This window comes from Mercurialis annua, linkage group LG6 (genome assembly GCF_937616625.2).
Source record: "Mercurialis annua linkage group LG6, ddMerAnnu1.2, whole genome shotgun sequence".
Taxonomy (NCBI): domain Eukaryota; kingdom Viridiplantae; phylum Streptophyta; class Magnoliopsida; order Malpighiales; family Euphorbiaceae; genus Mercurialis; species Mercurialis annua.
Genome location: NC_065575.1, coordinates 30393630 through 30404873, shown reverse-complemented (window position 1 = coordinate 30404873; position 11244 = coordinate 30393630). Strand labels below are relative to the sequence as shown.

Here is an 11244-nt window from a genome sequence, read left to right as displayed (position 1 = left end):
GTCTGGCTGCATAATGAATGTTTCTCATGCGATTTCTATTTTATTATTATTCCTAAGTAATTATGTAAACTCACTCAATGTTGACCCCGTTGATATTTCCCTTTTACAGGTAAGTAGATTTTGAAGTGATAAGGCTTCTTGTTCTTTCTTCGAAAGTCGTATCTAAATAAGGTCACTCTATAGCTGTAGAGTAGTTCGGTCTATCCCACAATAGTTCATTTGTTTATACTCTTCACTCTGATATGAAACTACTGTCTCATATATGTGTTTTGAAAATGCTGCATGTTTGTACAAAAAGGGTTTTGCCGGTTGTTCATAAAGTAGACTGGATTTGTGTTTAAAGCTATGTGTTTGTACAACTGTTTTTTCACAGGTCACCTGATGTGTAAGCTGGCTTACATTGCTGACATTGTATTCGGACAGGACTATCAAATGATGTATGATACATTCACGTACTACCTTGATTCAAGGAATGCAATTGCAGGGTTTTGATTACATGTTTTTTTTACGGTTTTCAAATACTTACGAAAAAAATTGAGACCTTTTATGTTTTCAAAATGCAAAATGTTTTTACTGTTTTTTCTAGAGAAAATAACAAAACTATACAAAAAAGGAAGAAAATTACAACAATGCTAAATTAGTTGAAATATTACATGAGCACCTCAAAAAAATAAAACTTTACATTTAATACCTTTCCAATGAAGATGCAACATATGGCACACACAAAACAAGTAAAAAAAAGGTCAAAAACGCGTCAGTATAGGTCAAAAACGCGTCTGACATCACGCGTCAGTCACGTGTCAGTTTGTCAAATTATTCAAACATGTATCATTTATGTATCTGTTATGTATTTGATATGTATCAGAGACATATTTGATTATTATTTTTTAATATTTCTAAAACAAAAATAAATAAATAAACAAATATATATGTATATATATATATTATTAGTATGTATTATTTATGTGTCTTTAAGGTGTATGTATAATATATTTTAAATAAAAGATATATGTATCACGTGCTTTAATTAAAATTCACGCATCAAATAATATCAATAACATTTTGATATGTTATTATTCACTATAAATTGAAGCATAAAAATAATACGTTATGAGGTGTATATATAATATCAAAATGTTATTGATATTATTTGATATATTATTGTCTTTGAGGTGTATATTTAATATATTTTAAATTAAAAATACATGTATCACATCGTTTAATTGAAATTCACGCGCATCAATAATATCTTTATATGTAACTCAATATGATCTTTAGTATACATGATATATACATAAAAAAAATGAACTAATAACAATATTATCCACTTCATTAGCATTAAAAAATATTTTTCTCTTTATTATTTGCAACAATTTCTCATTATGCGTTTAAACTATTTCTGATATGTATAAGAGATGTATCGTATATGTATAGTATTTGTATTTAAGTTGTATATTTAACGCATTGAATATATAATTTACAGGTAGTTGAAATGTATCTATAACATATATTAAAATAAAAATATGCCACATGCTCTGTAAATTGTATAAAATATTTATCAATGATACGTATTAAGGATATATTTATCATATTTTAATTGTATATGAAAGATGTATCTAACAAATACATCTAAAAGACATATATTAAGGATGTATATATCATGTATAAATTATATATCAACGATGTATCTGTTTAATACATTTTAAAAATATATATATCATATATATAAATTATTTAACAGAGATATATAAAATATGTATACAAAATATATATGTAATACATATAATAAAATTTTCGATAAGTCTTTGAGATGTATAAAAATACTAGTAATAAAATTTAAAAAAAGACAATAAGAAAAAGGTTCCGAACAACGAATATATATCAAATATGTTTTGCAAATGTATTGGATATGTATTTAAGGTGTATCTTATATGTATCGTAGATGTATCAAATATTTTTTGTATGTATCAAATATTCATCTGTTTATTCAATTAATTAAATCGATAAAATAAAAAATAACAAATTAAAAGTTTAATTAATTCAATTAATTAAACTTCAGTTTACTACATCTAGTTTACTTTTTGATCAAGATTAAAAAAAAAAGATTAACTCATTTATGCTTCGATTAACTATTTTTCTTAAATAATAAATTTATAATTATCTAATATATCTGAGATGTGTCGAAAATGTATTAGAAATATATTGAAAATGTATCAACGATGTATTTATTATATGACAATATTTTATTTAAATTTATCTTTCAAGTGACTTTTTGTATGTTTGGTTATTTTTTTAGTTTTGTCTGATATATATTTTAATTTATATAAATTATTTTTTTTACATTTTTTTTCTTTTGTAAGTTCCTTTTTTTAAATGTACCTCATTTTCTATTTTACACAAGAAATAAGAAAAAAAAAAGGTTGAATTTACTAAAAATTTATATAATTATAGATGTATAACTAAATTTGACATATTCCATTATTTCTTCTGTAAAATTAATACGGCATGTAATATTTGTGTAAAATAATTATTCAATTTTATAAACACTATTTTCACTTCATTTTTTAACTAATTTACGCTTCATAATTTTAGATTTTTTATTTTTTCTCTATCAACTATTGCGGTTAATCTTGTAAAGACAACCATTGTGCTATTTATATAGTGCTATACTCTATTTATAAAAAGCGAATTTAACTGTTAAGAGTAAGAAAATGATAAAGAAAAAAACTGCCAAAATTGTGATAGAGTTAGGAAATGGCCAATAACCAACAATAATAGTTAGTGAAAAATTGAAAATAAAATTGAAAAAGAAAAAAAATGGCGAGAAATAGAAATAAAGTGTTGAGAAAAAAATTAAAATGGTAAGAAAAAGCTAACAATGGTAGTTAGTGAAAAAATTTAAAAAGAATTTAAAAGAGAAAGGATATAGTGAAAGATAGAAATAAAATGTAAAAAAAAAATTAAAATGGAGAAAGAAAGAGGGGACCATGTGCAAAAGAGAGAGAGAGAGAGAGAGAGAGAGAGTGGGTTAGTGTGAGTGTTAATTAGGAGAGTGAAAGATGGGGTCTGGATTGGTTGCTTTATAGAAGAAGGTGTAGTGCAGGTGTGAAATAATAAGACACACTACAAGAAATCAGCCAATTAGCGACGGATATTTCCGTCGCTAATTGGCTAATATCCGTCGCTAATCTTGATTAGCGACGGATTACCGACGGACTCAATCCGTCGGTACAATTTGGGTCGCTAATCGTTTAGCGACCCAAAAAACGAACCGTCGCCAACTTACCGACGGAAATTTCCGTCGGTAAGTTGACCTGGACCTGTCGGTATTTTGGTCGGGTTGACCGACCAAATACCGACACATTTAGCGACGGACAATTCCGTCGCTAAATCAGCGACGGAACTGTCTGTCGCTAAATGTAGTCGCAAAATTGGACTATTTAGCGACGGATTTTCCGTCGCTAAATAGTCCAATTTTGTCGTTTTTGAGCATTTTAGCGACGGAATATCCGTCGCTAAAAGCTCATATGTGGTCGCTAATTTTTTGTTTTTTTGGCAGAAAATTCCCGTTTTTCGGCATTTTTCGATTTTCCCTGTTTTTGAATAGACCCGTTAACTAATCACAGACAGACACAATAGACAACAACAAATAAACAAAAACCGAAACACAAATAAACATAAACCGAAACCGTTATATATAAATAAACGGTAAAAAAGTATACAATTCGATAAATACTAAATAAGTCAAAATATGCAAACTGTATTATAAAAATCCAAGTCCAAATACTATACTACCCCAAACTAGTAGTGTCGTCAGCCGGTGGAGGTGGAGGTGGGGGAAACTGCGGTCGTAACTCCGGTGGGAGTGTAGTCATCAGTCGCGCAAGCTCAGTACGGATCCGCTCGTCGAAACCCGCCTCCACAGTACGGATCCGCTGCTCGACCCGCTCTTCAAAACCTGCCTCCACAGTACGCATCCGCTGCTCGAGTCGCTCCTCAACCTCTCTAGCAATGCGCTGCTCGATCTCCTCACTAACGACCGCCTGCTGCTGTGACTGGGATGATCCGCCGCGGCGCAATCGGCTGCTCTGGCCGATGTAGGATGCTGATGCCGAACCAATACCGTAGACTCGCTGCTTCTTGATTGCCTCGAGAGACAAAAACAGCTCGTTCTCGTCGATCGGCTCTGGAGTCGACGAACTCCCTTCTCCAGCCGCCTGAGACTGGGTCGCTGCAGCAAGCTCTGCCTGGAAACGGTCCTGAGAATAAAAATACAAATTTATAGTTTAGTAAAACTTTATAAAAATACTTCACAAATATTAGTTTAAACCTACATTTCTAACTAAAATTCGGCAGCATTTTCTCTAAAATTAGATCATCACCCATTTTTCAGGGACATCCTGCAACAACTACAGACAACTCTGTTCAACAATACGAAATAGCAATCACAACACCCACAACAAACACGTAAACATCCTATAAACAACTAACTATATAAAGTTATATTTATATCATAGTAAGCAGTCACTTAAGGTTAAAATAAACTTACGTTTTTATCCTTTGATCTCTTGTCAACGAAGACAGTCCGATCAGCCTTGGTCAGGTGCAACCGTACATGCAACTCAGCTAAAGTGGGCTCTCGACCGAGCTCCTCAGTCTATCATATGAAATGAAAAAGTTAATTAGTAGATAAACAGAATATATAACGATTAGTAATATTAAAAACTTACCATAACTGTCTTATGCCTCGTAGCCGATCTCGATCCTGCGATATGTCGAACCGGTCCGGTGCCAGCTCCGGACGGCTCACTCAGCCGATTAGCTCGTGCTACCTCAGACTTCTTCTTAGCCTCAGCAGTATCCCAGTCTCGCTTCCACGACGCCCAAGTATCAGCACTAACACTGCCCTCTTTTTTATCTGGCTTCATGTTGTGGAGAGTATCTTTGTACCGATTAGCCGCATGTCGGTAGAAGACCCCTCTAATCAGGTCCTCAGGGTGGGTGGAGTCCCAGCAAAAACCCTTCTGCAAACCATTAATTAATAAAAACAATTAGAAATCAAAAAGACAATAAAACATATATTTAAAATTTTAATTTAACAACCTTGAACTCCTCGAAGTAGAAGCCCTTATGCTCTGCTGTCAGCTTCTTCCACGAGGAACCCTCAGGGAACCAGCTAGATCGGAAAATGGGCAAGATCGCCCTCGATGCGCTCCCGCTGTCGTTCCTGCTATCTAGTAACCTTTCTCTGTACGTTAAAAAAAGTTAGTTTTCACATTTTTGAAATAATATTTGTTAAAAAAAAGTTGTCAATCATACCTTGCAGCATCAGGTGTAACTCTAATCCTCCCAGTCTCGTCCGTAGCTGGCGGCTGGTCCTGTGGCTGTCTCGCCGCTCTCCGCGGTGCGGGTCTACCCGCCAGCACCTGCTGCTCAGCCCCTGTATCCGAGCTCTCAAGTGGATCCTGCTCTGGGTCGCCACGTCCACGTCCACGTCCACGTCCCTGACCAGTGTCCCTACCCCGGCCTCGGCCGGCAGAAGAAGAACCTGAACCTCTCATATCTGCAAAACAAATTACAAAACAATATTCGACAAGAAAAAAATAATCACATCTATTATAAAAACCATAACACATAATTTTTTAACAAAATAAAGTTACTACATCAACAAACGTAAATAAAAGTCAAAATTCTACAGAAATAACATTAAAACAAATCATGCAATTTCTATATCATCTTCCGCTCCAATGTCATCATCGTCTGATGAGGATGGTGGATAATCATCTTCCGTCTCTACTATTGGAGGGTTGTGTAATGCAGCCTCGTCCGCCTCGCCATTCGGATCAACTAAATTTGTCGGGTCGTCATTCGTTATGACATCGAGCGGATGTTTTGCACTATCATCTTGGAAAGCTGGAACAGTTGTTTCAGGCATGTCTAGCTCAGAGCGAGCTTTTATCTTGCATACTGCCCACCAATCTTTCTTGTCCCGCTTTTTGCTAGGATAAGGTAAGTAATGTACTTGGTCGGACTGTTCAGCTAAAATGAAAGGTTCATATTTGTTGTATCTCCTTCTGTGATTAACATCCACTATGTTATACCGAGGATGGACTAACATACCAACCGTTTTTGTAGGATCAAACCAATTACATTTAAATAAAACCGTCCTCTTTATTGGTAGAGCTGGATACTCTAACTCAATAATGTCAGTCAACACTCCATAAAAGTCGCTTTCAGCTGGGCCGTAGAGTGATCCTTTTACACAGACTCCGCTATTCATTGTGACCCGATCCTCCCCATATTCTTCAGTATTGAATTTAAACCCGTTCACACAGTACCCCTTGAATGTTTTGACCGATCTAAGCGGTCCCTTTGCAAGACTTAGAATATAGGGATTGGTACTGACAGTTGGGTCTTTCACCTGTAGCACAATTATTATACGGATCAACACGATAATATAATATACAACTACGACGGTAAAACAACATTAATACTTACATATTGCTCGAACCAAAAGGCGAATTCCCTCTCCAATTTGACTACAACTTCGGTCTGTGTAATTTCGGGGTTGAATTCATACAACTCGCCTTCAAAAACTCTTTTTACAAGAATACGAGCGAATTAATACAATTTGTATCAAATTCTTCAATACTGAACTTAAATTTGTATATTAAGACTTACTCTCTGTAAGGTTCGATTTCAGGGCAATTCAAAAGGATGTAGCTTCGGGCAGCAACATATTCAGCATCATCCAAATATCTGTTCCGACAAGCACCTACAGGTCGCCCTTTTGGTTTGAAAATATTTAATCTGTCGAAATCATCATCAACGTCCATTTCGCAAACTTCATTTCTTTGCATCCGACATGGTACCATCGGATCACCATCCTTGAAATAAAAAGATGCAAATTTTGCTGTTTCCTCCAGTAGATATCCGCTGCTAATGCTTCCTTCCACTCTGCCTTTATTCGAAACCTTATTTTTGAGTTTTCTCAGGTATCTGCATAATCATATAATTAGTTAATTTACCTAATTATCGGTTGACGAAATAGAACTTTAAATATATCACCTTTCAAACGGATACATCCAACGATACTGAACAGGTCCTGCCATCATAGCTTCGTATGGAAGGTGTACGGGGAGATGTTCCATCGAATCAAAAAAACTCGGCGGAAATATACGTTCCAACTTGCACAGTATCTTCGGGATATCAAGCTCTAATCTCTGAAGATCTGCCTTTTTCAGCGATGTGGCGGTTAACTCTCTGAAGAATATACTCAACTCTGTCAAAGGCTCCCACACTTCTGCCGGAAGAAGCTCCCGAAGAGCAATTGGCAAAAGTCGTTGCATGAAGACATGACAATCATGACTTTTCATGCCCATCATCTTTAAACTGTTTAAATCAACGCACCTAGACAAGTTGGACACGTAACCATCTGGAAACTTTAACTTTTGAATCCATTCTAACAAAATCTTTTTTAAATCTCTGTCCAAAGCATACAAAGCCTTTGGATATCTACCAGTTTCCTCATCTTGTGCCAGGCCAGGACGATCACAAATTTTATTCAACTCTGCCCGAGATTTTGCCGTATCTTTCGTCTTACCAGGTACATTGAGCACGGTATTGAAAACGTTGTCAAATACATTTTTCTCAATATGCATGACATCGAGATTATGCCGGATCACATTTGTCCTCCAATACAGTAAATCCCAAAATATACTTTTTCGGTTCCAACCACGGCCTTTAGATAGTTCATCATTCGTAGCCTTAGCATCATTCTCATAAGCCCTCTTAAACCCCAAACCGTCCACCTCTGCTAACACTTCATCTCCAGTCCTCACACCTCCAAATTGATGTCTAACTTGTTTGCCTTTTCGGAATTCGGTAACATTCCGACGGAAATGGTGACCTGTAGGTAAAAACTTTCTGTGGCAATCAAACCACGATTGTTTTCCACTCTCGGGCAACGTGAAAGCCTCAGTATTTTCCATACAATGCGGACATGCCAATCTTCCTGATGTGCTCCAACCGGACAACATTGAATAAGCGGGAAAGTCATTAATTGTCCACATAAGCGCCGCCCTCATTTGAAAATTCTGCCGTTTTTGAATGTCATATGTCCGGATTCCAGATTCCCACAACTGATTCAACTCCGCTATTAATGGCTGCAGGAAAATATCCATATGGTTTTTTGGATTACCGGGTCCCGGGACAAGTATTGTTAGAAACATAAACTCATCCTTCATGCACATGCCAGGAGGCAGATTATACGGCGTCACAATAACTGGCCAGGAAGAATAATTTTTCCCAAAACTACCAAATGGTTGAAACCCGTCAGTACATAAGCCTAGCCTGATATTTCTTGTTTCGTCAGCAAAATCTGTATGCAACTCACTGAACCGTTTCCAAGCCGGAGAGTCAGAAGGATGACACATCTTCTCGTCTTCCATTTCATGTTCAGCGTGCCATGTCATATGTTTAGCTGTGGCTTTGGAAGCGTACAATCTTTGCAGCCTCGGAGTTAAAGGGAAATAAAACATTTTTTTGTACGGAACGTTAGCCCTTCTTTTGGCCGAATTGCTTTTAGTTACAGGTTTCCACCGAGGAAATGTGCAAACTTTACAGTGGGTTAAATCCTCGTCCGCCCCCCAGTAAATCATACAGTTGTGGAAACAGCAATCAATAACCTCGACCGGCAACCCGAGACCTTTCACCAGCTTCTTGATATTAGCAAAATTTTTCGGCATTTTGTTGTTCTCTGGAAGCAGTTCTTGTAATAAACGGCAGGTGTCATCAATCAAAGATATCGACCCCTGATGTCGACACTTAATATCCAAAATTTCAACAGATGCGGACAGGGGTGAGTGTTTGCTATTTCCGGGCCATATTTCTTCTTCTGCCGCACTCATCATATCAAAAAACTTCCGAGCTTCGTCATTCGGGGTCTCTTCCTCAAAAACTTCGGGACCAGCAGCATCAATAACCATTCTCTGGCCATAGTTTAAATCTCCCCCTCCCTCATTATAGTAATCGTATTCATTAGCCGGCTGCTGAACTACAGGAGGGACATTCACCTCACCGTGGTGAATCCAGACATAGTAATCTGGAACAAACCCAGACTGCAAGACATGTAGTTTCACAACTTCGACATCTCGAAAATTTGTATTTCTACATTTTGTCCTAGAACATGGGCATTTCATCTCTTCCCCACTCATACACTCGGGATGTTGTACAGCAAAATTCACGAACTCTTCAAGATTAGGGAAAAAATCAGGCGGCAGGAAGCCTCTGTCATGTCTCGTATACATCCAACTGCGGTCTGGATTCATTTCTGGAGGACGTACAATTAGGTACTGGTTCATAAGCTCAATGTAGCAAAGTCAATGTAATTGACTGCTAAAAGGGTAGGGTCCTATCCCATTCGCAAAACTGGCGCCCCATAATTCGATCACGATATATGCATGAATACGGAAAAAATATTCGGCAGCCTTCCGGCGTCGTTCCCCAGGTGCATTACATAATATAGGGTGTGTAACGCTAATTATATATTCCGTAAAGAATAAGCGTTACACAGCCTATATTAAATAGCCACCCGGAGAACATACGCCAGAAAACTACCGAATATTCCTATACCATATTCATACATATATGTTTTTTCGTGATCAAATTACGCAGACGACATCAGTTTTACGAACTGTACACACGTACAATCCCGTGTCGTTCAATCTCTTGAACACACGGGACGGGTTTCTACGGCTAGGTAAGATTTTATTCGGTGGGAATAAAATCTTTGTTAATTAAATTTAACTGTTATTGAATTTACTCGAACTAATTAAAATAAAATACAAAAATGCAGTAACACTTACTTGTTGAAGAGCAGAACCGCAATAAATAGGAGATAAGCTATGTAAACAAACAACAACGGCTATGATCAGCGGCTATCAGCAATCGTCAGAAACAAACCTACATTAATAGTTTTGGATCAGATTATCATAACAATACAAATTAATACTTTATCAAGATACGTTTTTTTTAATTGTCTAAGTGATATAATATTTTTAACGAAAATCCGGCAGCATTTCCCCTAAAAATGAGCATCACCCATTTTTCAGGGAAATCCTGCAAGTAAACAATACATATTCGATTCCAACATAAACAACAAATCATTCATTAACCTAAATTAAAATAATTATAGATTCCCTAGTTTTATAAACTAACTTAATTTTATAACAAATTAATTAATCTAAAAAAATATTTAACCTAAATAATAATTTATTCAACCCACCATTCAACAATTTAACTAGCCTAATAATATATAACCATTTAAAAAAATTAACCTTCTTTACTAAAACTAACCTAATTTTGACAAAACTAACCTAATTTTCACAAATCTAACTTAATAGTTTTTAAACAAAATTAAATATTAATAATTTCAATTAATCTCTTTTAATTATAATAAACACATAATTTAATCTCTACTTTAATTAACTACTCTAAATAAACTAGTGTAATTTAATTTAAAACAATTAGAATAACCTAATTTAATTATAACACTAATTAATTTATAATCTAATTAAACTTAATAATAATCAAAATTGAAAATTGAAGTTCAAAAAACCAACCTAGGCAGCTTCCACCAGCGGACAGCAGAGGTAATCGGAGGTTGGCAGCAGCAGCGGACGATGGCAGCGGCGTCGGCAGCGGGGGACGAAGGCAGCGGCTGTTATTTTTTTTAAGTTAAATATTGCATTATAATTAATAAAAAACAAAAGCTAACTTCAACTCACTAACCTACACTGTACCGGAGGTCGGCAGCGGCGGACAAGACCGGTGACCGGAGGTCGGCAGCGGCGGAGGGCGGCAGGCAGCAGTTACTTAAAAAAAATACAACTTTATTATATATTAAACAATTAAAAAACAATTAAAATATATAAATTAACTCACTGGAAAGAGAGGGAGAGAAATGGCGCCGGAATGCTTTCGCCAGAGAGGAGCAGTTTTCGCCGGAGAGGAGCAGTGGTGGCGGAGAAAAAAGAGAGGGAGGAGAGGAGGCGGTCGGTGAAGAAAAAAGAGAGGGAAGGAGAGGGAGGGGTTTCGCCGAAAAAGAGAGGGAATTCGCCGGAGAAGGAGAGGGATTAGGCCGGAAAAGGAGAGAAGGAGAGGGAGAGCGGCGGAAAAAAGAGAGAGAGACAGTCTGAGTGCGAGAGAAAAGGAAGTGGGGTAAATTAGGTTATGGTTTTACCG

At 36.3% G+C, this 11244-nt stretch overlaps 2 protein-coding genes across 4 annotated transcripts; both read right to left on the bottom strand.

Moving 5' to 3' along the window:
- Positions 1-3672: 3672 nt before the first annotated feature.
- On the bottom strand, positions 3673-9930 carry LOC126687727 (uncharacterized). Of its 3 annotated transcripts, none has more exons than XM_056106114.1 (7): positions 9867-9930; positions 5320-5563; positions 5104-5248; positions 4731-5024; positions 4550-4657; positions 3963-4259; positions 3673-3917 (listed from the first exon to the last, which is right to left on the bottom strand). In XM_056106114.1, the coding sequence occupies exons 2-7, from the start codon at positions 5559-5561 to the stop codon at positions 3792-3794; spliced, it is 1212 nt and encodes a 403-aa protein (XP_055962089.1). In that variant the 5' UTR covers positions 5562-5563; positions 9867-9930; the 3' UTR covers positions 3673-3791. The 3 variants fall into 3 exon arrangements, with proteins under 3 accessions (XP_055962089.1, XP_055962090.1, XP_050238241.1); XM_056106115.1 differs by having other exon boundaries at positions 4731-5021; positions 9867-9929; XM_050382284.1 differs by lacking the exon at positions 9867-9930 and having other exon boundaries at positions 5320-5588.
- LOC126687726 (uncharacterized) lies at positions 5717-9308 on the bottom strand. The gene is made up of 6 exons (XM_050382283.2): positions 8663-9308; positions 8201-8284; positions 7069-8014; positions 6682-6999; positions 6499-6598; positions 5717-6421 (listed from the first exon to the last, which is right to left on the bottom strand). The coding sequence occupies exons 1-6, from the start codon at positions 9306-9308 to the stop codon at positions 5717-5719; spliced, it is 2799 nt and encodes a 932-aa protein (XP_050238240.2).
- Positions 9931-11244: the final 1314 nt, after the last annotated feature.

What these genes read in the sequence shown, in the direction of transcription:
- LOC126687727 (XM_056106114.1), bottom strand. Translation starts at nt 5,561, where the DNA reads ATGAGAGGTTCAGGTTCTTCTTCTGCCGGCCGAGGCCGGGGTAGGGAC. An exon ending in TCTACTTCGAGGAGTTCAAG is followed by an intron (nt 5,025 to 5,103) that starts GTTGTTAAATTA and finishes AATGGTTTGCAG; the next exon opens with AAGGGTTTTTGCTGGGACTC. An exon ending in CGAGGCATAAGACAGTTATG is followed by an intron (nt 4,658 to 4,730) that starts GTAAGTTTTTAA and finishes TTCATATGATAG; the next exon opens with ACTGAGGAGCTCGGTCGAGA.
- LOC126687726 (XM_050382283.2), bottom strand. Translation starts at nt 9,308, where the DNA reads ATGTATACGAGACATGACAGAGGCTTCCTGCCGCCTGATTTTTTCCCT. An exon ending in AATACTTGTCCCGGGACCCG is followed by an intron (nt 8,015 to 8,200) that starts GTAATCCAAAAA and finishes GGAGCACATCAG; the next exon opens with GAAGATTGGCATGTCCGCAT. An exon ending in TGGATGTATCCGTTTGAAAG is followed by an intron (nt 7,000 to 7,068) that starts GTGATATATTTA and finishes ATGATTATGCAG; the next exon opens with ATACCTGAGAAAACTCAAAA.